Source organism: Micromesistius poutassou (assembly GCF_964030765.1).
Source record: "Micromesistius poutassou genome assembly, chromosome: 12".
Taxonomy (NCBI): Eukaryota; Metazoa; Chordata; class Actinopteri; order Gadiformes; family Gadidae; genus Micromesistius; species Micromesistius poutassou.
In genome coordinates, this window is record NC_140282.1 from 9320981 (window position 1) to 9348171 (window position 27191).

General features: G+C 48.8%; 1 protein-coding gene across 1 annotated transcript in view; it reads right to left on the bottom strand.

Annotated features, from left to right (window-relative positions):
- iqgap1 (IQ motif containing GTPase activating protein 1) overlaps positions 1–27165 on the bottom strand; it is a 34078-nt gene extending 6913 nt beyond the window's left edge. The window contains exons 1-24 of the mRNA XM_084476257.1: positions 26964–27165; positions 25365–25467; positions 14391–14547; positions 13602–13679; positions 13246–13322; positions 11881–11948; positions 11142–11255; positions 10664–10842; positions 10012–10099; positions 9689–9846; positions 9246–9330; positions 8806–8969; positions 7921–8081; positions 7374–7498; positions 6766–6929; positions 3527–3617; positions 3065–3232; positions 2626–2768; positions 2353–2523; positions 2098–2181; positions 1938–2009; positions 1557–1626; positions 769–1133; positions 214–377 (exon numbers count right to left, since the gene is read on the bottom strand). Coding sequence (XP_084332383.1) covers positions 214–377; positions 769–1133; positions 1557–1626; positions 1938–2009; positions 2098–2181; positions 2353–2523; positions 2626–2768; positions 3065–3232; positions 3527–3617; positions 6766–6929; positions 7374–7498; positions 7921–8081; positions 8806–8969; positions 9246–9330; positions 9689–9846; positions 10012–10099; positions 10664–10842; positions 11142–11255; positions 11881–11948; positions 13246–13322; positions 13602–13679; positions 14391–14547; positions 25365–25467; positions 26964–27009 — 3095 coding nt within the window. The 5' untranslated portion in view covers positions 27010–27165. The remainder of the gene's footprint in view (positions 1–213; positions 378–768; positions 1134–1556; positions 1627–1937; positions 2010–2097; positions 2182–2352; positions 2524–2625; positions 2769–3064; positions 3233–3526; positions 3618–6765; positions 6930–7373; positions 7499–7920; positions 8082–8805; positions 8970–9245; positions 9331–9688; positions 9847–10011; positions 10100–10663; positions 10843–11141; positions 11256–11880; positions 11949–13245; positions 13323–13601; positions 13680–14390; positions 14548–25364; positions 25468–26963) is intronic.
- Between the last annotated feature and the right edge of the window lie 26 nt (positions 27166–27191).

Genomic DNA, 27191 nt, shown 5'->3' on the forward strand with positions numbered 1-27191 from the left:
CTCACATTTCCACCACCTCACTACAACCCTCACTGGCACCACAATCAAGTTGACTGATCTTTAAACCTGTGCACCGACAGAGAAGACTAATGTGTTTGCCTGCTCTTGACACTCCGGGTGGTGAGTTAATGGGTAATCACACCAGCCCCGTACAGCCCTGACAAAGCAGCCATGCTCCATTATTTAGTGCTACTAATAAGGGCCGCCGCTCACTTGATCTCCTCCTGCAGGGCCGTCTTGAAGAGCTTGAGCAGCAGGTACTCCTCCCGCTGGTTGGAGGCGTAGTTGTACAGCGTGAAGATCACAGAGTCCATGAACTTGGTGGACTTGTTCTGGGGCATCTGGAAGATCAGCTTGGCCAGATACGTGGGGTTGGTCTGAAATGAGACATGCCGTTTATTATATGCTCAATCTCTATGTTCAAGCTCTTGGTGTTAATTGGAGTGCGACTGGAAAGATGACTTTCCTTTTGGCGTCAATAAAGTATCCATTCATCCATCTGTCACCTTTCTATATCCATCCCTCCCTCCCTCCCTCCTTATTGTGACTCTTACTGGATCTTAGGCTGCCACATGTCGAGTGTTACAGACCCCCCAAGTGTTAACACAGTAGTATGATATGCCAGTAAACCCGGCAGGGAACACTGCAGCCTTCATGCCAGTGGGGAAGATCATTCCAATCTCAACCGACAAAACAACACAATCACCGCATCACATGGGGGTGCAATATAAAAATCACATTAAGAAAACGAGTCCCCGTGAAGATTACCTGGAGGAGGTAGAAGAGGTGCTGGTAGGCCTCCAGCTTCAGCCTCTTCTCCTTGCTGAGCGCCTTGAGGCCGCCCCGGTGCTTGTTCATCATCATGAGGTTGGACAGCTGCCCCTTGTTCTTCTTGCTCAGCTTCTTGCTGTGCGACACCACCTCCTGCAGCGTGATCTTGTTCTTCACCAGGAGGCCGATCTTGATGTCCATCAGGTTGAGGTCGTTCTCCAGCTGCTGGTTGGAGCGGATGTTGGTCACCACCTCCTCGCGCAGCCCCATCAGGTCCAGCTCCTCCTGGAAGTCCTGGTCGCTGTGGTCCAGCAGGTGGACGAACTTCCGCACCACGCCCATGGGCGGGTCGTCGGCGCTGACTGCGCAGTGGGTGGGTGGGGACGGACGGGGGTGAGGGTGAGGGTGGTGGTGGTGGGGGTGGGGGTGCGGGCAGGAAAAGGAAGCGTTAGGTGGGGGTCAAACCACTAGGAATATAGAACTACGGTTTGATATTTGACACCCCCCCCAGCCTCACAAACATCCAGTTTAACAGCATCGGAAGAAGGACTTTACTCTGCGAGCTATAGTGGTCCACTGGTGTTTAAACACAAAGCAATAAAATGGAAAGATACATTTATCTTAGAAGTCTTATTCTTGATTCTATAGTAAAGGAAAAATTGACAATTAATTAAAGATTCATCAGGTAGGTTAAGATCTAATCCCACAAATTAGCACACTACCGGTAAAGGCCAAAGAGCGATAAATCTGTTTGCTCAACCACTATCTCTAGAAATCCAACTCACTGAGCGTTTTGTAGTCGTCCCTGGCCTTGTTTGCTCTAATGAAGGCCTGGATCTTCACCACGTCATTGATCTGCAGCCACAAACAACAATTACATGCTTTATTAATGTCACAGATTATAACCATAGTGACCCACCACCGTGAGTCAGCGGGGCCCAGATCTCAGAGGCCCCACGGTAAATGTCACTGGGTGCTCAGGGGCAGATAGGCAGCGTGACTTAGTGTTTTAATTATGTAACGGCCACTTTAAGTGCCAGTCTCTGTAATCTAGAATCTACAAAAGTAATCTGTTGGAATTATCGTGGGGTTTGTGGTGTTGCATCTCCAGACAGGTGTTTTTATATACACAGGTACTTTGGGCGTTTGTACTGTACTGTACTCACGTGGTCCTTGAAGTACTTCAGTCGGTCCTTGTACTTCTTGCGAGCTTGGTGCATACGGACCATGGCCTGGATCTGAAAAAACACACGTTATAGTCTCTCTAGGAATACTGCATTTAATATTCACCCATATGGAGGACAGCGTTATCATATATACAGTCACCTTGACGGCCTCGTCGCTGTGGTCGTGGAGATGCTGCTTGCGGTCTTTAAAGTTCTTCCTCTGCTTGTAGCCCTTCCAGTGGGCCTGAGAGAAAGGAAGGTGAACACAGAACGACGTGATTCTAAAGAACTGACAGCGTACATGTTCAGCTGCATGGTTGGTGTACAGTCAGCAGAGATAATACTGTAATGAAACTCTGTGTGTGTGTCTGTGTCTGTCTGTCTGAGAGGGCAGACATGATGGGGGACATTCTACCTGTATACACGTGACAGAGGGATCCTGGCTCTTCAGGAAGTCCATGCGGTCCCTGTGCGCCTTCCTCACCAGGTACCCACGGCAACGAGCCTGCAGCTTGGTAATAAGACTCTCATTGGCCAACCACAGCTGCTCTCTGTTGTAGGCTGTGGTAACCCCGGAAACCACCGACTGATGGGAAGGGGGAAGAGAAAAGAACAATTGTCTAGACGAGCCGCTGAAAGAGCTTCACGACAAAGAAACGTTGGGCATTCGGGGACTGGAGAGCTGTACTTGGATTTCGTCCTTGTTGAGCTGAGTGTTGTTCTGCAGGAATTCCTCGGGCTCCAGCCATGTGCCCTCACCCGTCTGGGTGTTGTAGTAGTAGTTGTGACCTCCCTTCACCCAGTGCTTCATCCATTCACTGCCGTTGTCCCCTAGACCGGAACACAGCCACAAGCGAAACATTGAGTCTCAGCCTCAACCAAATAATAATAATAATAATAATAATACTTTTGATTTATGTAGTGCTTTTCCAAGTACTCAAAGACGCTTTACAGAGTGAACACGAAGTAAAATCATATAATAAGAACATGTATTAGTAAAAAAGATACAAAGGAGGAGGAGGTTGTGTGGTGAAAACAATCTTAAAGAGGTGGGTTTTGTGGGCCTGAAGCGTGTGTGTTCGAGTGTGTTATGACTCCTGCGGTCACTACCCTCTTTTCATTCCTACCCTCTTTCTTCTTCCCCTCCTTGATGGCGGACAGGTCGGCCTGGTAGGTGGGGGCGCACTCGGCCGTGACCCCGTACAGCCCGGTGCCGGGCCCCCGCAGCGCGGCCAGCGTCTGGGACGCCTCGCCGCTGTCCACCGCCTCGTTGATGGCTTGGATGGCCTTGGAGACTACACACACAGACACACACACACACACACACACACCAAAAAGCAGCTCTTGAGTGGATCGGGTTGAAGGAAATGGTGTAGTGTAAAGGACAATGACGAAGGACAATGACGAAGTTCAAAGTGTTGCATGGAACATCTACAAAACTATTTCCTATTTCATTGTTAAGATACGTTGTTACAGTAGAAAAACTGGAAAATTATAACCCTAATCATCTTCTAACAGCCTGGTTTCAATCCCCCTGAAATACAAAACATGTGGAAAAGGTTTAAATTGTGATAGGTGAGAGTGTTTACATTGCAGGGCCTCCTGGGAGTCCTTGTTGGCGTTAAGGATGGCGTCCTGAATCTCATCCAGCCACAAGACAGCAGACGGATCCTGAGTCTCCTACATACACACACACACACACACACACACACACACACACACACACACACAAGTATCAGAGCATGAGTAATTCAACATGCAATCATCTCCAAAACATGAGGAACTCATTCTGCAAGTCAATTGTTCATGGCGGTAGAGAGTGATAGACAAACGTTCCCAACGTTTCAAACAACACCCTAATTAAATCCATGTGCTGTAGTAATAAATAATCGCCTCCAGATGGCACTCTTTCACCACCGACCGTGTGCATGAGTGAGCTTCATTCAAATGGGCTACCTGCTGAAACTACCCCCCCCCCCCCCCAACACAGCGAAAAACTGAGCAACTCTTTCACTTGGGACCTCCCACTCTCTGTGGTCCACACCCCTCCACTGAGTAGGCTTTAGGGCAGATGAACCAGAAGAAGGGGTGGGGTGTGGGGTAGAGGGGGGGGGGGGGCCCAGGCTAGGTTTACCTGCTCTGGAAGTCTGGTTTCATGTTCAAGAGGCAGCTACGGTGCTGCCATCTGTAGCCACACACCCTGGCCGTAAGCGGAGCCCTCTCTTTATAGTAAACAAAGGCCCATCCCAGCGGAGTGGCTGATGATTGTTTGGGTTGTTTGCAGTCGCGGTTCATAATTGATATTTTGGGGAGAGAGGAGTCGGAGGAGTCGGAGCAGCCGGTGGGCGGGACTCGGTGAGCTGTAGGCCTTAGTCGGGGCCGGGGATTGGTGGACTGCCGGAGCTCGCTTGACACAACTTGTGCAAACGTTACAAAACCCACGGTTGCGAGTGACAGGAGGAAAGAGGAAGTGGATGAAGAAAGGGCTGGGCTGAGATAAGAACCACTTCTGAATCGCTTTTATCGTGGTAATTACCCCTTAAACCTTTTGTTTTAATGCCTTTCATTTTTTAACTACATCCCGTTTGAAGACCGCGGCCGAGAGCCAAACTGGGACTGGGACTGGGAGACACCTGTAGCCAAACTGCCAAAACACTGACGGCATTCCAGGCCATCCGATAATCTCCTCCAGACATGGCCTCATACAAAACCGGCGGATATGGCCGAGTCATAAACCCAAACAGGGCCGCGAACACGGCGACTTTCACTCGTGTCTCGCTCCCACTAAAGACCTGAAGACCAGTCTGTAACAAGCAAATGCCGTTACTCTCTCGGGGACCATTACCGGAACGGCCCTAATTCTCCCTCTCGGATGGCGAGCGCATGAAACACATGTTGAAATCCCGCAGGAAGCATGGGGCCCTAACCACTTCCTCTGGCCAGTGCCCGGACATTTCATACCCAGGCGGCCGGGCGCGCCATTCTGCTTCTGTCTCACCCTCGATCGCACGTGTGACGAAATGCTAAAGGAAAGGCCTGGCTATTTATTGCACTTGATACTGTGCCCTTATATGGAAGAAAAGCATTCAGCCCTCACTTGTTATTTCCTTTGCCTATGAAATCACCAGGGACAAAGTTTTGTTTTTTTTGTGCACCAGTACCATAAGGAGAATGTTCCTCCACAAACCAAGCCCTTATCGAGGCATCGCCTGATAAGACCCAAGACTTACAGATGTAGCCCAGGTCTGTTGGCAATACAAACACCAACACGAGTGTTGTGAAACGCAACCGGGATAAGAGCCTCTTTATTCCTCTGTTTACACAGGATTACACACCGCTCAGGTGCCGTAACGGCTCCTCAGGGGAATTTCCTTCCTTGCTTTTCAGCGCTTCTCCCTCAGCCCGAACACAATGAATACTGGCTTTTCCCCATTGGGACAATACTCCCATTCTATCGACTAATCCGTATATTAGGTCGCCATTTTCCACCTTCAGATTTTCCCCTTCAACCCGGTTGGGTTTATTCGGGCTCTGTTCTCTGAACGATGACTGCACTCCTGCTTGTGGCTTCACCTATGACACGATGACATAATATTCAAACGCGACACACCGCAACGCTCACACAACCACATCATCCCCCAGCACTGAGCGCACAGGCAAATGAGCGTTAGACAGCATAGCATTCACAGGCCCTGCTGCGAGAGACGGCAGAGTGACACCATTGTCTGTTCTCGTAGTGCGATGTCATTGGCTCTCCCCCAAGCAAACGTTGCCTCGACGTGAGCCAGCGATGTTGGAGGGGAGGGGGAGGGGGGAGGGAGAACCAGAACCAGCAGAACCAGGATGACAGCGAGTGAGTGATGGTGATGAGCCAGCATGCTCAGACACGCACAGGAAGTGAGTGGGGGTTTTCTTGAGCAGACTGAGACGGAGGATGGGTGGTGGAGGAGGTGGGGGGGGGGTGCTAGCGGGGGGACAAGAGGTGATGATCTCATCATCACATAATGCTGTCTGGGTGATTCATGGGAGGAAAGGGTCACTTGAGTGTTCATCATGTTCTTCTTCGTCACCAAAGGCCTCTGGAGTGGTGCAGCGCTAGTCGGATAACACTAAGAGTGTTTACACTACCACCGCAAAAATGTGGATCTTTACTTAGAGCACATAAATAGATAAGTGTGTGTGTGTGTGTGTGTGTGTGTGTGTGTGTGTGTGCATTCATATTCCAATAGCCTTTTCTAAGAACTGGTATCTGCGACAGGGTAATAGGGATAGGGAGCCAAAAGGTAATAAAGTTCCCCTTATTTGCATGATTCCTTCCGGAACAATCGGCAAACACACAAGGAAAGGGAGAGACCCGAACTCATGATGAAACACGCCGCCGTCCCAGGGAGAACAGGTTAATGCTCTCCTCCAGATCATATTTTTACTGTATTAATCCCACTTGAAGCGAATGTAAACATCAGGCTCTGTTGTTCCGTTGAACCGCTTTCCCTCCCTTAGCATATTCACCCCCATCCACTCTCAGCATTAGCATCTCTGTAATGTTAACATTGAGTCAAACCATCTGTGTGTCTGTGTACACGAGTTGGTGCGTGATTGAGGACGAGTAAAGGACTGTGTCAGATATTCAAATAACCAAAGTCATGTGGGGCCTTGAGGAAAAGGGGCAGGGGACGGGACGGCTCTGTTAGACACCATGTCATGGTACATAAATGGTAAACGGTAAATGGACTGCATTTATACAGTGCTTTTCTAACCAGTGGCCACTGGTTAGAAAGTCAGCCAGTGAGTGAGTTGTGTGAGTGAGTGAGTATACAGGGTCTCTTACATGGGCCTTCTCCCTGCGGGCCTCCAGCAGCTTGTCGTAGTAGTGCTGGGCCACCGACGGGTCCACCTCCGACAGCTTGGCCGTGGGATGCAGGAGGGCCGCCAGGGTGGAGGACGCATCCCCCCCGTCCAGTGCCTCGTTGATCTGACCGATGGCCACCACACCTACGTACACACACACACACACACACACACACACACACACACACACACACACACACACACACACACACACACACACACACACACACACACACACACACACACACACACACACACACACACACATCAGACACACACATCAGACACCAGACTCCAATATGCTTAATTATGTAAAGATGAGAAGAGCTGTGTTGCGTCATAGAGTGGGAGAGAAGGGAGAGGCTTCAGAAGCAACATGGGAATAATGTGGGAGTATGGACACATCGTGTTTGCACTTCGAATTCCAAGCAATCCTTATTGAACTGTAATGTTGCTGTCACAGCATCTTGGCCAGTTTTATAACAAAGTATAGACTATAAACACACCAGGAACTCTTTCACATGACATCACATGTATCTCTCTCTCTGTGTGCGTGTGCGTGCGTGCGTGCGTGCGTGCGTCCCCTACGTTGGTGCTCCTCCTGTACGCTCTGGTTGACCTGGTCGATGGAGGCCTGGATGTCGTTCCACGTCAGGTAGTCGACGCCCTCCTCCACAGCCGCCGCCCGCAGCCGCATCAGCTCGTCCATGTACCTGTTCAGCACGCACACACACACACACACACACACACACACACACACACACACACACACACACACACACACACACACACACACACGGTAAACAGTCTTTCTAACCAGTGGCCACTCAATGCTCTTCACAATATAATATGTTCAACATTCACCCATTCATACACACATTCACACACCGACGGCGGAGTCAGCCATGCATGGCGACAGCCAGCTCGTCGGGAGTAGTCAGGGTGAGGGCGTCTCGCTCAGGGACACCTCGACACTCAGCTAGGAGGAGCCGGGGATTGAACTAGCAACCTTCCGGTTACCAGCCAACCCGCTCTACCTCCTGAGCCACATGCTCCATGAGTCTCTGAGCCACGCACCGCAGGGAGGGGTGAGGGGGTGGGGGGGTGGGGGGGCTCGGTGCTCGCTGCTACGTACCTCTGGGCGTACTCGTCCTCCACGTTGCCCAGCCCGGTGACGGGGCTGGCCAGCTGCTTCCAGAGGGCCGCGCGGTCCCCCGCGTCCATAGCCTCGTTCATCAGGACCACAGACGACAGCATCTCCACGGCAACCAGCACCTCGGGGTGGGACAGGGTGCCCTGCGGAGCAGAGGACGCAAATTCACCTCATGTGTCATGCTGACAGAGGGACAGCATTAACCACGACATCCAGTGATGCATTGTGCACAACGATGTGCCCTTTAAGCATTTGCATAGACATCTGTATATAGAGATGTTCCGATACCATTTTTTCCTTCCCGATACCGATTCTGATTCCTGAACTTGAGTATCGGCCGATACCAAGTACAATTTGTTTTTGGGGATATATATTATTAATTTACTACTTAGTTGTTTACTACTTACCCTGTATGGAGATACCAATAGATCATCTAGCGTTAATCTAACTAATCTAATGTTAATCTAACTCATCTAATTACTAATAGCACTTGTTCTTATTTAAGGGTTCTCTTGCGATCAGAGCAATGTATAGTCGGTTCCCTTACTGTCTACAAAATATTTTTTCAGAACTAGATCATTTACATTCAGAGATGACTCATTTCCTATTCTGACTTTCCACCTCTGACCATTAACGAACGCAGCATATCACTACACATGTTTGTGCAGTGTTTATAGTAGTATAGTTTATAGTGTGTATGTTCTCTGCCTGTGTAGTAAATGAACTAGTCATGTGATGGTATCAGATCTGTGTATAGACTTGCCGATACCCGATACTGCCTAAAATGCAGTATCAGAGGAACTTCCGATACTGGTATCGGTATCTGAACCACTTGGCCATATAGCGTGGGGGTTGGTGTCGGGGTACCTCAGGGCTCTGCTGCTGCAGGCTGAACAGCTCCCTCTGGTAGAGATCTGCGGCGCTGGGGTAGACCTGAGGCAGCTGGGCGTCCGGGCTCATCAGCTCCTCCACCGTCTTCTCCGGCACGCCCGCCCGGATGGCGTCGTTGATGCGCTCGATCGCGTGCAACACTGTTGAAACGCACGCAAACATGCATACTTTACATTAAACATGTAGGGACATGTGATACACACTTAACTTAACATGTATAACAAGTGACACAGTTTTAACTCAACATGTATAACAAGTGACACCGTTTTAACTCAACATGTATAACAAGTGACACCGTTTTAACTCAACATGTATAACAAATGATTGACAAACACTTTAAACTCAATACAGAATACAGAATGTTGCTCTAAAGCGTGGGAATAGCGGACGACGAGGAGAACATTTTGTGAGCATACTTTTCACGTAGCTCGCCGCCATCTCATTGGACGCGTCCACGCCGTTCTGCAGCTCCTCCTTGCTCAGGGCTTCACCAGGAGAGGTCTACGAGAGGAAGATATCAAAAGGTACGATCAGAGAACAACCAGGTTAACCAGTTTAAGAACAGTTACATGGTGCCGATACCAACTAATGAAAACACTGTGCAAAGAAATGTGACTAATGGCACATTAGTCAAAATTCATGCTTGAAAAACTCAAGTATGTTCCTTCGGTTGTTCCAAAATGTAGGGGCACTCAATTCTTGAGTTTCAACTCCGTGGCTGAAAGTACTCGAGGGCATTCCTCAATTAGTTATTCTCCTACTTGAAACCACAAGTGCTTCCTCTCGGCCCTGGTGGACAATGAAAGGGAGACCGGAGTGAAACTTGAAAGCAGATCTCTGCAGGTGAGCGGCTCCCTACCTGCTCTTTGTTCTCCCGGTCGGCCAGGAGCTGTTTGAGGTACCAGCCTTTGTTGTGGGCCTGCAGGTTCTGCATGCCCAGGGCCTTCAGGGCCTCGAACAGCCGCTCCTCGTCCCCTGTCAGCAGGGCCTGCTCCGCCGCGCTGAGGGCGTTGCTCACTGTCCACAACAACAGAAGATCAACGGCTCGTCGTGACGTACCGACGCAGACAAGACAATAATGTACACACACTGCTCCCAGTGCTCCCAGTGGCTCGCATCAGTGTCTTAACCAGTGGTTACGTGCTGTTGAATTCTGTGCTGGGTGGGTGTGAAGAGACTCACGGTTGATCTTATTGACGTTCCCCTGGATCTCGGCCTGCGTGAGGAGCTCCTCGTACACGTCTCTCTCTGCGTCGGCGTTCTCCACCAGCTGCACAAGATCCACATGACCCACATATGAACATCAGCCAGGCCTGGCATTGACTCAGAGACAAGCACGCATCAACTCGTGAATCGTATGCTCCAATCTCTTGTAGTCGTTTAGTTTACAATGAATAACTTTGTCCGATGATAGAAGCTAATCCAAGCCTATACATGTACTCCTCCCACACACCTTTTTAACATGAATGTCTACAAATGATAAATGGATTGCGTTTATACAGCGCTTTTCTAACCAGTGGCCACTCAAAGCGCTTTACAATATTGTGGTGTAAGCCACACAAGACGACAGCCAGCTCTTCGGGAGCAGTCAGGGTGAGGCGTCTCGCTCAGGGACACCTCCACACTCGAACTGGCAACCTTCTGGTTACCAGCCAACCCGCTCTACCTCCTGAGCCACATGCCGCCCTACAGCACTTCATAAAAAGGTACTTTTTGAAATGGACTGCACTTAGATACAGAATGGGGCAAAATCCACACTGTAAGGTCCTTTTAACGCCCACTGAAACACCATGCGGCATCAGTGTCGACCGGACTTGACTGGTGGTTACCGTACCCGTTTGCGTGAGTTGGCCACCTTCTGGCCCTTGGCCTGGTACAGCATGTCGTGGTAGTTCTGGGCGGTGTCCACGTCCAGGTTCACCAGCATGGCGTTGGGGTTCTGCATGGCCGCCATGGTGCCCTCGGGAATGCCCTGGTCGATGGCGTCGTTGATGGCGATCACGGCCGCGTGCACTGAGGAGGGAGAGGGGCAATTTGACGACGTTTGTTTCATTCGTATACCATAGTGCATGGTATTTTATCTTTTTTTTATATCTCTTTTACTATACATTTTACTTTTGGGCTGCAGTAGTTGAATTTATTTTTTCCCGGTTTGGGATTTGCCGTTAAGCTTGGTAAAGTTGTCTGCCTATCAAGTTGTGCAAAAATGTTATATTGCATTGTTAAATCTTTATGGATAAAACAAGACTGTTATTTTGCAGCAGTGGAGACTCATGCAGGCCCCGCCCACGTGACATCAGAGCCAGTCTTACATGCAGCCTCATCCACTGACAGCTCATTGGCCAGAATGCCGCCAATCTTGCTGAAGGCAGGCATCTGGATTCCATACTTCTCCAGCTCACTCTTCATGTTGTCGATCTCTTCCTCTGAACGGGGAAAGACGTGCAAAGCAACGGAACCAATCAATGAAGAGCAGTTTGAGACAGAGAGAGAGACGGAGAGAGAGACAGAGAGAAAGAGACAAAGGGAGAGAAACAGAGACAGAGAGAAAGAGCCAGAGACAGAGACAGAGACAGAGCCAGAGAGAGAGACAGAGACAGAGCCAGAGAGAGAGAGAGAGAGAGACAGAGACAGAGACAGAGACAGAGAGAGAGAGAGAGAGAGAGAGAGAGAGAGAGGCTTTGGGCTTTAGATGTTGGGTATAATTAATGTGAATGAGACAAAAAGTCCCAGACTAGTACAAACCTTGTCTAGTCCAGAGAGCTTAGCACCAGCCCAAAGGACAGGAAAAGCTCTTACTATCACTAATGGCTTTCACATTGACGGCCTTCCCCCGCACCCAAAAATACTTTTGCAGTAGCAACTCCTATGGGTCTGGTTTGGGTTAACATAGCATCCAACAGTCACTCACTTAAAACCTTTCACACATACTAAATAAAATCTGAAAACATTTGCCTAAAGTGGCTGTGATGGCATCAGCGATGTGACTGAATATTTTGCAAAAAACCTTTGAGCAGGGGGACTGACAGACAACAGGGGACTGTTGTTTACCTGTGAAATCCACTTTTCCATACAGGTCCTGGATCTGAGGGGCCAGGCCCAGCTTAAACAGGTAGAGGCTGTGTGGAAGGAAAAACAAACACAGCAGAGAGTGAGCACATAATGGCCCCGGAGCAGAATGAGAGGAAGGGGCAGCAGAAAGGGGAGCAGGACTACAGGCCCCGGGCGGAAGCAAAAGGCCTGGGGAGATTTATAGGCTACAGGGGAAAGGCCAGCTTGAATTCCACAAAGAATGGCCATGTAACAACGCAATATTGTTTTCTATGGCCCTTCAATTAACGCTAATTATAAACATAGCTCGGCAAGGGGATTCTGGCAGCAGGGAAAAAGGCCTTTTCTTTTTTATAAAGAGCAACAAACAGCCATTTAGTAATCATACAAGGGCAGTGGACACACACACACACACACACACACACACACACACACACACACACACACACACACACACACACACACACACACACACACACACACACACACACACACACACACACGTCTTCCTGACTCCAAGGACCAGACGTAAAGCCCCCTGGTTCATGTGTTGTTGTTGTTACACTCACTGGAACATTCTCTAGAAGCGAGCAAGAACCAGGACTCCAGGCTTCTCTGAGGGAGAGGCCTGGGGTTCCTCTCTGGAAGGGGAGCTCACAGCATGCCCGGATGCCGTTAAACGCAGTAAAACTGCAGTTTTCACCTTATAAGTTCACCTTATAAAAAACGCCAAGACTCGGACTTGGACGCAAAATAATGTATTTCTGGGCAGAAAGTGTGTTTACTTGAATGTAGTCACTTCGTACACACACACACACACACACGTGTTTATATACTCAAGACGGGCTTAGGGTCCATTTTGCTGCCTTGATTGGAAGCATCTGCTGATTATAGTAACTACTCGTCAAATTACAGTGAATGACAACAATCGACTAAACATGGAGGGCACTTCTGCATGGGCTCAGTCGAACCAGAAATCAGGAAGAAACTAGCAATCTTTACACACACACACACACACACACACACACACACACACACACACACACACACACACACACACACACACACACACACACACACACACACACACACACACACACACACACACACACACACACACACACAAGCTCTCGCCTTGAATTTGTCTACAGTGTGTTTATTCGCTGGATCGTTGTCAAGGGACTCTGACAGCGATTGGGAGTGTGTGCATTGTTACACTAAAGGGCTGCCGGGCCTCGGGCAGAAGGCAAACATCACAATCAGACACACTGGGAGAGGACGAGAGAGGGGGAGACAGATAGCAAGAGAGAGAGCGAGAGATAAGATAGCGAGAGAGAGAGAGAGAGAGAGAGAGCGAGAGAGTACCTCAGAGCGTGTATACAATAGATGCACCGGGGCATGTTCTTCCGGTCGTAGATGTCCGTGGTCTCCGGGTAGAAGATCTGAAAAGTCACGGGACAGTTATGGAGCGAACCGTGGGACCTGCTCAGAGCCGGGACTACACAGACGTGTCATGGCACGCCAGCGAGGAGTGGCTCGCTATAACGGCGTCGGCAGAGCACCACTCGGGGACATTCGCAAGGCCGTGCAGGGTCATAGACATTACCGCTAAACGAGAATGTGAGGAAATGTCTTTGTGGTTGAACAAGGACAGAGAGAGGTACAGACAGAGGGAGAATGGGAGGCTGGGATTTGGGGATAAAGAGAGGGTAAGACGTCACCTTTGGTAGCCCTTTCTCTGTCATGGCGTTCAGCCACTGGATAACATTGTCTGTGTGCCTGAAATGGAGCCCGGTTGCCTGCAGGAGAGAAGCCATACTTGAGCACACAGACATGTCATTCATTCATTCATTCATTACCTCACAGGGTAGTAGAGCGGGCCAGAGTCTCAAAGACAAGAGCACCTATTCACTGTGCTGCTGCTGCTGCCGCTGCCGCCAACACTCGGCACAAAGTGGTAAAGAACACAACTCATGTGGGACTGAAGGCATGGTATGTTAGCCTCGGCTGCCTCACGAATAACACAATTTAGTCGCACTTCATGAATCACACTATAGGTACAGATTCGTCTGGTAAAACGGCAAGGTTTCAAACACTGTTTCTGATTGGTTCAAAAGGCTGCCATGTGATGTCAATCAAGCATCTTAAATACTAACCTGTGTCCAGGTATGGGTCTACGCCGACGTGAATGTACGTGTATGAATCCATCAGTATTTACCGATAATCGGTGTGGGCATTGAATAGGACATGAATGATCTGATCATTTACATTTACATTTAGGGCATTTATCGCTTTTATCCAAAGCGATTTACAATAAGTACATTTATCAGAAGGAAGAGAAAAAACAATATATCACTGTTGGTACAGTAAGGATGTTCATAGAAACAAGTGCCGAGCACTAATAACTGTTAAGTTAACCCATTCCCCGTAATCCGTTGAACCCCTGCTCCACGTTAACCGTGTCCACTGTGATAGTTGTGTTATTGTGTCATTCTCCACCGAGTCCTGACCTTGTAGCGCGTCTGCTCGCGGTCGTAGATCTTCTTCAGCGACACCGTGTGCGGGGCGAAGAAGTTGCCCAGCTTGGCCAGGTAGACACCGTTGCGAAGCCCCTCCTCCAGCTCCGTTGTGGGCGGTAACTCCTCGTCAAGACACGCCTCCATCCACCTGCAGGGGCAACACAGCAGGGGCCGTTAGGATAGGGGACGCCGGAGCGCAGAGACCCCTGGTCTGGGGGGCTCAGAGACCCTGACGGTGTCTGTGGCTGTAGAGACGGGACTCTTTCTGTGACTCACTCTCTGGGGTTACTGTGAGATTCAATATCAATTTGCGATTTAAAACACTTCCCGATTCCTATATTATTCTCGATTCGACACATAGGGGTGTGAGTATGGAATCCAGAGGCCCGCCTTTGGCAAGACTGGCACGCCGTATAAAATATATGCACAACTTCTCAAGCTTGGGAAAGTTTAACACTTTTAATATGACATTGATTTAGTACATAGGGGTACGAATATCAGGACACCATTTTTGGAAATTGTGAATCGATTGTGAATTAAAGAATCATGATTGTGACGTGGATGATTTATCCCCCGCCCCCCTCATCCTGTTCATGGTATCCACAGGGTGAAGGGCCATAAAATGAAGATATGTGTGCTATGCAGGTTTGTTGTCAAAATGAATGATGATAATGTCACTGAAAAAGTGTCACAATGTGATGACAGTTTCAGTAATTTGAGTCTGGTGGGTATGTTCTAAATGTGGGTATTTTAGTATGGGTAGTATAACCAAAACAAGAAGAAACTATGAATGTATGAATGTATGAATTGCTATTCTTTCAGTCTTTGACCAAATCAAGTTAGAAACTAAACTACTATGAATTTCTATTTTTTCAGTCTTTCGACAGTCCAACAGTCCAACACTCTATAAATGCTAAAGCATCTAAGGCCTATGAAGGACATTTCCTTGAGCATCTTACAACGGACATAACACATCAGCAACACATATCTACCACAGATACCAAGCTGATCAGAGACAACAAAGACAACAAAGTTAAAAACGTACATAGAATCTGCTCCAAGAAGTTTTGAAGTGTTCGGTTTTAATCCCACTTGGACATTTTAAACAATTACTTTAACAATCAAAATCTGAACAGTGCACATGTTTCAAATGACCCCCTTCATTTTTTTATAATTTTTAAATTGTTTTTTTACCTGTACTATATGTAATTTGTTTTGTTGTGTCACTGGCTTCCCATACGTCAGTCTTGTTTGTTAGCCTGTCTTGTCATCATGCCTTGTCATCTTTGTTATTTTTGTCCTTATTGGTCTGTCTTGTCATCAATGTTTCAGTTGTAATTTTGTATATTTGTTGCCCCAGGGCTCACTTGCAAAAGAGATTTCAATATCTCAATGGGACTTCAAATGGTTAAATAAAGGAAAAATAAAGTACAGACCTAAGTTACCTGAAGCGATCAAACAGACTGACCAGACAACACTCTCTGGCCAACATGACTGACCCCATTAGGCGAGTGTTCACGTTGCTCCCAGACACTGAGATGTGTAACATGTCATCTCTCTGAGGTCACTGCGTGGGAGTCACATTCCACCCCTGTGTCGCTGTCAGCCCAGGGCTGCGAGGGGAGAAATACAGAGATGCCCTGACTGGAAGGCCAGGGGCCCCTCAGACCGGATTCCAAAAGGACCTCGCTGTAGCCAGGGACTCTGGTGTGGACCCCCACCACCCCCAGAGGTGAAGATCGACCCAAGAAGCAAAGCACCAGTTTCAACTTTTAAGTTGTATATCCCCCTATAAAAATGTATTGAATAACGATGAATATGACGCGATGATCCAAAAAGCTTCTTACTAAAGATGCTCAAAATGTAAAAGGCATCTTCATGCCTGTAGCGTCCAGTTTTGGTATACGATGCTACCACCATTAGAAATGACCTGCGATGTTCCATTAACATATTTCATGATCCTTTAATGGGAACGGACGCATGACTGGTTCTGCTAGCTTGTACGGTGATTAAGGGGAATGCCAATTAGCACTGCACATTATAGATACAATGTTTGAATATTTCATATTTATTCAAAATACCACTTTCAAACTTTATCTTTCAATTGCTTCAAGCTGCCATATATACATTTGGAACATTATTGCATGATGTCAGCATTTATATACATCAAGCCTACATCTCTCCCACGGAATCTCCAACTGTAATGCAAAGACTCAAAGTGCATTTTATGTCCATGATTGTGCTTTACAACATGTTAATTTCAGGCTCACACCGAATAGCTTAGGGTTGAACATCGACTCCTAGCTATATCTAAATGAAGCCATCTGCTGGCTAATGTGACCCCTGGAGTGGAGCTCCACGATACGAGGGCCGGAGTGCAGATCTGGTCTTGGGGCATTTCACAGCCGGAGAGCAGACAGGCCGAGGTCAAACGGTCGGAGGCAGACAAATAAACTGCAGAGCGAAAATAAATCCCACTCTTCTGCAACTTTGGCTCCGCTTCAAAAGACAGAGCAACAAACTATTCCCATCTCCGGAGACACGCACGCACACGCACACACACACACACACACACACACACACACACACACACACACACACACACACACACACACACACACACACACCAGCTGAAACAACTCCCGTCCCAGGAAGTTGTAACACAGGGTCTCCAGATACAGGCCCTCTATTCAGGCCCCGACGGCCAGGCCTGGGCCAGGGGACCAGGGCCGGCCGGCCAGGAACAACCCCCTCCTTTCACTCGACATAGGGAGGCAGTGAAAGGCTCCATAAAAGACTCCATACTAATGGTTCTTTTATCAGGCTTACACACCCTTTCCCATTCAAGTGCAAACAGGGCCACACCCTCTGCCTAACCAGGGAGGACGGCAGCAATGCATGCGATGCATGTCAGAATGTGAGCCGTGGCATTCCAGCGACGCGAGAGATGTTTTGAACATGACATAAACGTGTCAAAAGACGACAAGCACAATCATCGTCAGCCTTGTGAACCGTTGAGTGGAATCACTGGCACGCTGTAGTGCGGACATATTGTGAGGTCTCTTCTCGCTCTAACATCTGCGCAGGGACTTCGAAAAAGACACCACCCAAAACTGGCATGCTGTTTTGGATCTTTTTGCCCCAGTGTCAAAATAAAACCGCTGAAAACATGTCGACATGACATTCCACTTCCCTCTTTCGTGGTCATGTCCTCAAACCATGCGTTTCCTGCATAAGTGGCAGGGAAGCCAGATTCTATCCACCTTCTACTGTTGGCTGTCGCCGAGGCAGGAAACAATCCCTTACAACGACAACGTCTGATCAGTAGCCAGGGGTCAAGTGAACCTCCTGCCAACAGAGAAAGCCCACGCACATCTGTCCCGAGCTACGTACAGCGATGCTGCGACGCGACCGGCAGGAAGTATCGTAGCGTTGTTGCTTCTAGTCACACATCCCGAGTGAGCAGCAGCCCGTCAGAAGCCCACCGCCGGGTTCAAAAGTCACCCTCGCAGACGATGGCAAATAAACCTGAAACCGTTTGCTTATCCCAGAAGCTTCCGGAAGCAACATAGTGCCACACAGCTTTGGCCGGTTCAGCCAGCCATTGTGAGAGGGCGTTTTATCTTATCCGGGGGTGGGGGGGGGGGGGGACTTGGAAACCTGCTGATAGTGCTTGAAGCAGAATAATGGACACCAGCAGCCTTGTGTTGTTGAAGGAGCGCTAATTAAAAGGTTGAACGGATATTGGATGCTTGGGGGAGTTTTGTTGCATTGATTGGAGTTTCGGGGATTACATTCCTTCTTTTAGCAGAGTGGAGTCCACACACTGGTTGCACGCAGACTTCCTCTTTACCGCATGTGCACGTGCAAACTTGCACATGTGGCACACACACACACACACACACACACACACACACACACACACACACACACACACACACACACACACACACACACACACACACACACACACACAGTTTCCCCTGACCTTCCTGTTTTAGAACAGCCCGATGACAAGCTGCTTATGCAGGCTGGCCGTTAGTAGAGGGTAGCGACATTAAGAGGCAGGCCATAGACGGGGGGTTTTGGTGGGAGCTGGAATGGGCTAAATGGGCATCTATTGTAATAGCCGATGGACCTGCTCCGCTGCAACAACTCTCCATACCCCCTCCCTTCAGAGAGATGGGCCTGGTACCGGGAGTGTTGTATCTTGAGAACGTTGTCACAGTAGAACAGTGGTTCCCAACCTTTTATAACCCCTGACTCCATGTCTAGCTCTGAAGATATTTGCGGCCCCAAATGTAATATTTGAGCATTTGCATCCACAAACAAGCATTTTCTTTGCACAATCAACCTCTGCCTCTAACATCAATGTCTGGGTGAGCGATACCGTACCGCCCGGCCACACACCAGGCGATCCGCTCGCGGTTGGGAGCCCGTACGCTTCAGGGGACCCGCCCCAGTTCTGACCCGCCCCCCCCCCGGTTAGGAGCAGCTGCACTAGAAAAACCTGCTGCCAGGACCGTGGTCCACAAGAGGCCATGGTTCCCCTCCAACGTTGAAAAAGGCAAAACCCCTTAACCGCACGACTCAGCCAATCAGAAGAGGGCCAGCGCCTGTGTGAGCGTGTGTTGTCGTTTGTTTGGCCTCTTAATGAGCGGCGGTCACAAAGAGCTGCACTGTCCCAAGAATCTAAATGTATTTGTAAATAGGAGCGGGAAGGGGGAGCGAGGGAATGACAGAGGAAGACCGCCCTCCACCCTCCGCCCACCACCCTCCACCCTGCGCCCTCCACCCTGCATCCCCCACCCTGAGCTCCGCCCTGTGTCCTCCACCCTCCACCCTCCGCCCTGCGCCCTGCGTCTCCCACCCTGAGCTCCGCCCTGTGTCCTCCGCCCTGTGTCCTCCGCCCTGAGCTCCGCCCTGAGCTCCGCCCTGAGCTCCGCCCTCTGCTCCACCCTGAATACCAGATACTGGGGAGGGTTCTTTGAAAGAGATGACAGAACTTTGTTGTCCTTATCTCCCCTGGCCTGGTGTGTGCCTTCCAGTCAGTCAGTCAGTCAGTCAGTCAGTCAGTCAGTGAGAGATGTCAAGGTAGGCAAATGTATGTGGCCTTATCGCCACACAGCACACAGTCAGGTATATCACGCCTTCAGGTCATTAGCGTCCGGGCCAACTGCCACCGGCTGTCTCACACACAGCGAGAGTCTTAAGTACAAAGACAAAAGCCAGCGGTGAGAAACAGGGCCAAGTCCCACAGACAACGAAACGATTAGCCACACTTGACGTGCTCATCATGGAGCAACAGGTGATGAACCTATTTGCATTGTCGGAACCTGATTCCCTGGGGCGGACAGAGAGAGCACAGGCGAGACTGACGCAGGAGAGAAACATATTAGGGGCCTGTGCCAAATTGTTCATTACATGCTCAGCTGAAACACTGGAATCCTGCTCCCAGTAGCGACCTCATTCCAGCCCAGGGCCTGCCGCTTCACCTCAGCTGATAGCCGTGTGGCCAGATTGCCTCGAACTACAGAAAACGCATTTCCCTGCGAGTGGTTAGAGTATCTGTGTGTGCGTGTGTACTTTTGCCTTATTGCCACACAGATCCACACAGGTCCCAGACTTGGGGCGGTGAGGGAGAGGGGGGGTTTATTGGTAAAAGCACTCATTCATCAAGTTCCCATCGAACCTGCACACACACAGCCCCAGGTGACGGCCGGTATCAACCCTTAATCATTCGAGTCGTATCCTGCAGGCGTCGTCTACGACTACACGGTGTCAGACGTTGGGAAGAGGGGGAGCGGGAGGGACGAAGGGGGGGTGCAGGGGAGAGGCCAGGCCTGCTGACGGGGCACAGGGAGGAAAGCTAAGTGGAGGAGGGCCTGTGAGTCACGGAGCTTTGACAGCAGCGCCGCTACCGCTCCACCTCTGGGAAAAGCCGGGCTTCTCCGGGAACACGCCCGCTGGAATGCCCACTGCCAACTCACTGTTCCCTCACGTCGCGTCACTCTCCCGCCGACATGCAAACCGGGAGAGTAACTTCTCGTCTCGGGTTTCCTTGATAGTCAGGTGTGAGGCGGGGGAATTGTGTGTGCCTGTGTGTGCCTGTGTGTGTGTATGTGTGCGTTTCTGTGTGTGGTAAAGGGGTGGGTTGATTTCCGTGTTACAGAGTAAAATGGAGAGAGCAAACGGCGTCTTCTAGCTCCACGCTTCGTTGCTTCAGAGCTTGGAGCTGTCGACAGATCAACTCGCGCACAAATGTGCTATAAGCTCACGGAAAGAAAAGCAGCTCAACTCAAAGTGTCAACAGTGTAATGCTCATTAAAATGCTTTCGCTTGAGCTGCTTTCGGCGGCAAGTGGCTTTGACCAATAGACTCTGATTCATTACAGAAGGCTACACTATAGTCAAAGTCAGCCATTTAAATGAGCTGTCACCTAAGGAGCAAAATTGTATTTTAATGTGGAGCACTCTCATTAGTGAACTTCACCAGCAGCAGGATAAAGCCGTGGCTGCCATTAGGGAGAACCCATCGCAGGAACGCCAGCCAGCCAGGTCTAGACGCGAGTGCATGGAAAATATCCCAAAACAGGAAATGACTGTTGCAGAACTTTAGAGGCAACTGGGATTCTGCTCTGAGATGAGAGGAGAAATGCTACTTTGAATATTTTTTGGCAGAAGAACAACGCGACTTTCGTTTTTGTTTTTTTTGTGCCGTCGTCAGTGCTAACACCCCCCTGTGGGCAAACATCCGTGATCACGCAGCATGTAGGCAGAGGCTTTTGTGAAAAAGCCATCTCTGGAAATTGCCGGTCATTAAATCTAAATGTCACAGATTAAACATGTTAGTTCGGAACAATGAGGAGCCACAGCTATCCAGGGGACCGAAGTGGAGAACAACCAATCACTGTAGAGGATGTAGCCACGGCAACGTCCCCAGTTGTTGGTTTAGAGTAGATTTTGTCAGTACCCACAGCTCACTCCCTTTGAGTGTGATTGTAATTGATAGCGAGTGCTTCGTCTTGCAGATACTCTCAAAGCTCAGATGTTAATTTTTGGGACTGCACCAAAACTCCCCGACGTAAACAATGAAGGGTGTGTGAGGAGTCGTTTGAATAGGCTAGTTGTTGTCATGTTGTCCCATGACCTTCTCTCACACACATACATACATACATACACAAACACACACAAAAATGTGGTTTGTTGTGCTGAAGCAGCAGACAGGTTTTTGTTTCCACGTCGAGACTCGACAGACAGTTGGCCAATAAACCCGAGCTCACTGGAGAACATTACACCACCGGTGGAAAGCGGCTTGTCGTAACACAAAAGTAGTTCAACGTCACGTTTCCAGGGAAAACAAAAATCTCTGTCTGGAAATAAGTACGTAATAGGCAATGCATGGACAATGGTGCAGTCAGCAACAGCATCGTTTCCTTGGTTTTTGCTTGTCTTGTTTGTGAAGCCCAATATTACAATCCATTTTTGTCATTCATTTGCTTAAATGAATAGAAAGACTGTGTTTTAATAGGATTGAGCTAAATACAGACCATCACAGGTCGAGGACTCAAATAGAACACATTGTCATCGAAAATCTCCAGGTCTGCTCCTTTACAGAAAACCTTTACTTAAGGCGTCAGTGAACCACTGCGTCAGCTGGCATTCAAACACTATGGAGGTTAAAAAAAACATGTTTTGGGCTGAGACTCTTAGGAAGGAGGAGGGGGTGTTACGAACCACGGTGACTTTGTAATCCTTTTTTAATACCGCCGCTGTGTATGAGAGTCATAACAATTATTTTTGTACGGTTTTGGGTTCACTTCATCAACATCACAACCTACTGTGACTGTACAGTTGTTGTGTTGGGTAGACCAGTTCTTTAGATATGCACCGCGGACAGCATTCCTATGCGAGAAGAAGGTTAAATAGCACAAATAGTCAGCTAAACCAACAAGTTGATAATGTCACAGGTTTGGAATAACTTTCAGGAGGCCTGCAGTGCATGTAGCACTGCAGAAAAACAAAAGAGTAGCAGCCTTCTGAAAATGTTCCTTCGCGTCGCCATCACTTCAACCACTGAAGCCTTCGCCACCGAGCTTCAATTTAATTACAACTTCTACTTCAACTTCTACTATGTGTTGGGAGGAGAGTCTTAAACAGCACATGCCCGCAACACACACACACACACACACACACACACACACACACACACACACACACACACACACACACACACACACACACACACACACACACACACACACACACACACACACACACACACACACACACACACACCTCATCTCACCAAGGGATAAACAAACTCCCGACCACCATCATTGTGTGCGCTATACTTTTAATTGTCTCCATATGGTCTAATTTGTGTAAACTGAAAGAATGTTTAATTCGTTTTGGATGCCTAACCTGCAATCTACCAGAAGTGGTGACCAAATTAAACCAGTGTAGTGCATACGAGTGAGGGTGTAACAGCAACTGGGAGAAGGAGACGATGACAGTCTACAGTTTCAAAGTCTGGGAGACACAGTGCACAAAGACACACAGGGAACACAGGGCCTGCAGCCCAAAGATACAGACTCTCCTTATGTTGAACCTACTTCCCTGGCAAGGCTGTTGACGTTTTGAATTGGGGGAAAGAAGGCAGACCCTTGAGAGGGTTCAACAAGCACAGGTAGGGTGAGAAAACGAGCCAAACCGCATTCCCGAAATGGGAGATAAAGTGAGAAATAGAGTGACAGACAGACTCAGAGAGTGAAAAGGGAAATCCAAATCGTCAAGATAGGAATAAGGTTACACACATCTTTGGAAATAACTTGGAAAGCTTAGCATCGGCAGGCATGGAAACTGATTAGAAAGTACCCCCCCAAAAAACAATAAGATATCACTTCACCTGTGGTGTTGTCAGACATCACAACTAACCAAAAGCTGTTGCACAACTCCTACCATAAGATAAGCTCCACTGATTTCACTCTGGAAGCCCAGCGAAGATTATAAAAAGCAACCCCTATTGATGGAGCCATAGCAGGAGGCTAATGGTGTCTTGCAAAAACGTTGATCACGATTATTTGGGTCAAGATAGCGATCACAACAATAAAAGACTATTATTCATTGATATTATGAGCTAATGATTAGAATGTAACAGAATGTGTCAATATCTCTGAAAAAATTAAATACAAATTTGGCAAATAAAAAAATGCGAACAAATATGATGCTTAAGGAGTTAGCTAACCAACCTCAAGCTTTGCGTGTTGTAAAGTTAACTCCAATATTCAAAAAGCTCTGCCAGACAGAGTGTCTGTATCCTCTGAGTTGGGGGAGGGGGGGGTTTACACCAGGAAACACTGTGACAGCAGACACCAGCCGCGGTGAGAAACACACACCACACACTTCTGTCGAAGCAGTTAGGAGTTCCCCACCCTGCAGTTCACCTGCCGCCCAGAGACATCCAGGGGTCACACACACACACACACAAAGCAGTTAAGAGTTCCCCACCCTGCAGTTCACCTGCCGCCCAGAGCCATCCAGGGGTCACACATACACACACACACACACACCCACCCCTTTACATCCATCAGCATGTTATGACACCCTATGTCCCCCTGACACACGCAACAGCACCTCTACATGCAGGAGCAGAACGCGCTGTGGGGTTTCACTCTGCCTTCGTCATGCGAAGGCAGATGCGTTTGTTTGGGAACTGCTGGCTAGCGGGGAGGAGGAGGAGGAGGAGGAGGTGAGCGTGAGACAATGGACGGCAGGAGCCTGAGATCTGCCTCCCACGTATGCATTCACCCTCTGCTGGGTCATTAAACCTAATCCACCAACCCACCCCATTCGCCTTCTCTTTCCCCATAGCAACAATAATGTGCAGCTTCACTCGGAGAACCCACAGAGCTCATAATCCACGGCTGGAATGAGGAGCCAGTCCTCTGTCTGTCTGCGACGGCTGCTGTCATAGAGGAGTTGATGTGTGATTGTGAGAGTGAGGCAGGGCTCCGCACTTCAGCATTGCAGCAATAAACCGCAGTCCTTTTTTTTTTCTTCTTCTTATTCTTCTCTCGCATCTCACTGTACAGGCAAACAGCCGCAGCAACAGAGAGAGAGAGAGAGACGCACACACACACACACACACACACACACACACACACACACACACACACACACACACACACACACACACACACACACACACACACACACACACACACACACACACACACACACACACACACACACACACGAAACCTGTTGCTATGACGACTATAGATTGCTGTGGCAACAAAGTCAGATACAAGGTACTGAGTCACTTCCTGTCTGGTTAAATCCTTCCTCTTTTATCACTTATTATACGTGAGCCCAGGCCCTACAAGGAAACAGACACGCATGTACCATCTCATACACGTCACGCACACATGCACACACACACAGACACACACACACACACGTTAGCCCTCACACATCAATCAAATAGTATAGAAATATACAAAATAGATTGAGTGCGAGTGGACAGCCACCACGGTGGGAACGGCAATGGCCAGAGTGATCTGTCCACTGCCGTGTCGCCTCCAGCTGTTTCACCACAGAATACAGGTGTGCTGCTGCTGCTGCAACAGCTGGACAGGCCAGAGCCATCACGTACATCATGTGGTTATGCAACGACCGGCCCATCCAGATGCATCTACACAGTCAGGATAAAAGAGAGGATCTTCTGCACTGTTGTGGGGAGACAGGAGACCAGCCTCCACCTTTGACTGTGTGTGTGCGTGCGCTGAACAGGTACATGGACAAGCTGATGCGTCTGAGGGCGACCGCCGTGGAGGGGGGCGTGGCCTACCCGACGTTGAACACCATTCAGGCCTGTGTGTGTGTGTGTGTGTGTGTGTGTGTGTGTGTGTGTGTGTGTGTGTGTGTGTGTGTGTGTGTGTGTGTGTGTGTGTGTGTGTGTTACCTCTTGGCCTCTTCCAGGTGGCAGAGGTACTCGTAGGCCATGTTCTGCTGCCGCCTCTCGTCCATCTCCTCCGCAGTGAGACGCTCCACGCCATCCAATACAGCTGTAGCACGCACACATACACACACACACACATATACTGTATATATATATGATTGATAGGGAGTGCTTCGTCTAACAGATACTCTCATCTCTCAGATGTTAATTGTGACTGCACCAAAACTCCCCGACGTAAACAATGAAGGGTGTGTGAGGAGTCGTTTGAATAGGCTATTTGTTGTTATGTTGTCCCACGTCTTTCTCACACACACACACACACACACACACACACACACACACACACACACACACACACACACACACACACACACACACACACACACACACACACACACACACACACACACACACACACACACACCCTCTGCATGGGAGTATGTGCAGGCCTACATCCCCCCCCCCTCCCCCCCCCCCCCCTCTGATAATTAGCAGGGAATCACCGTGTGCATTCCTGACGCAGTCTCCCAAGTGAAACTCCCCCAACCGTCTGGATGTTGCGTAACCTGCCACAAGTCTCCACACATCTCCTCCAACCCCTCGGAAATTCTACCCCGTACGTTAGGCGGCCGCTACACTTTCCATTTTGCGACTCAGTTATGCACCAGTAGGCCCTCAGTGCGGGACCCCGAATGAATCGCTCACAGTAATGCACGGACTGGGGTAGGGGAGAGGGTACAGGCTTTGAAAAGACATGAAGGATAGTATACCTACTGGAAGAGCTTAATTATGAATACCTTATGTAGAAGCTGTGCCCGTTTCTACCGTTTTTAATAAGCCAATTTTGTTGAGTGATGCTACCCTCATAAATTATGAAGAGGGGGATGGGGACATGAGCGCGCAATATGAAGGGCTTTCCTTCATGTCTTGCCACATATTAAATGATGACCGATGCAGTACTGTAGAAATATGACGTTACATTATAATTTACAATAAAAGTATTATTTTTTTTACTAGAATTAATAGACATTACGAGTCTATACCTTTTGTATTCGTAATTACTATTACGCTTAAATTATTGGGACAGAAGAGCAATACTTCTGGCTTTCTAGGCAATGTGATTAAGGTAGAGATTAAGGGAGAGATTAAGGTTAAATTAGGTTTCACTGGGATATGGGAGGGCTGCCCTGGTGTACAGTTTGTGAACCATCCAAACCCCCAGACTTCTCAAAGAGACAACCTTTGGATACTGCAAGACCATAATAAGTGACTAAAACTTTTTTGTCAAAAGTAGTCGAATCCAAGGTTTAGAAATGAGTAACATGGGGGGTTGATATACCGCAGGTCTGCCTCATATTTCAGCAACAGTTATGAAAACACGGAAGTGAATGCTTCATGCCATGCCGAATTAAAATCCGATGAAACTTCTCTACAGTTAACAGACGCAGGCCTACATGACACTTCAAAACACTTTTAAGAGTCGCTGATCGTTTCGCAGGGAAAACCGCATCGTCAAACCAAACAGTATTCAGAAGTCCATTGAAGTCAAAAAGGGAGAAACGTTCCTGCTCGGCATCTCAAGGAGAGAAAAGTTGAACTTACAGCCATATCTGGGCCGCAGCCCGTCCGCCTCGTCTGAAGTGGACATCCTCTCCTGAGACGCGTTAAACTCCGCACTCCGCAGGGGGATCGATGCTACTTTTACGCAGCGTAAAGGAACAACTTTGGCTCACAGCACTTAGATGGGAAGGACCTTTCGGCCCTCTTGTTTCCTTTCTGTGCACACAGCTTGATTTGAGCACTTTTTTTTTCTTCTTCAGACCTCACTGA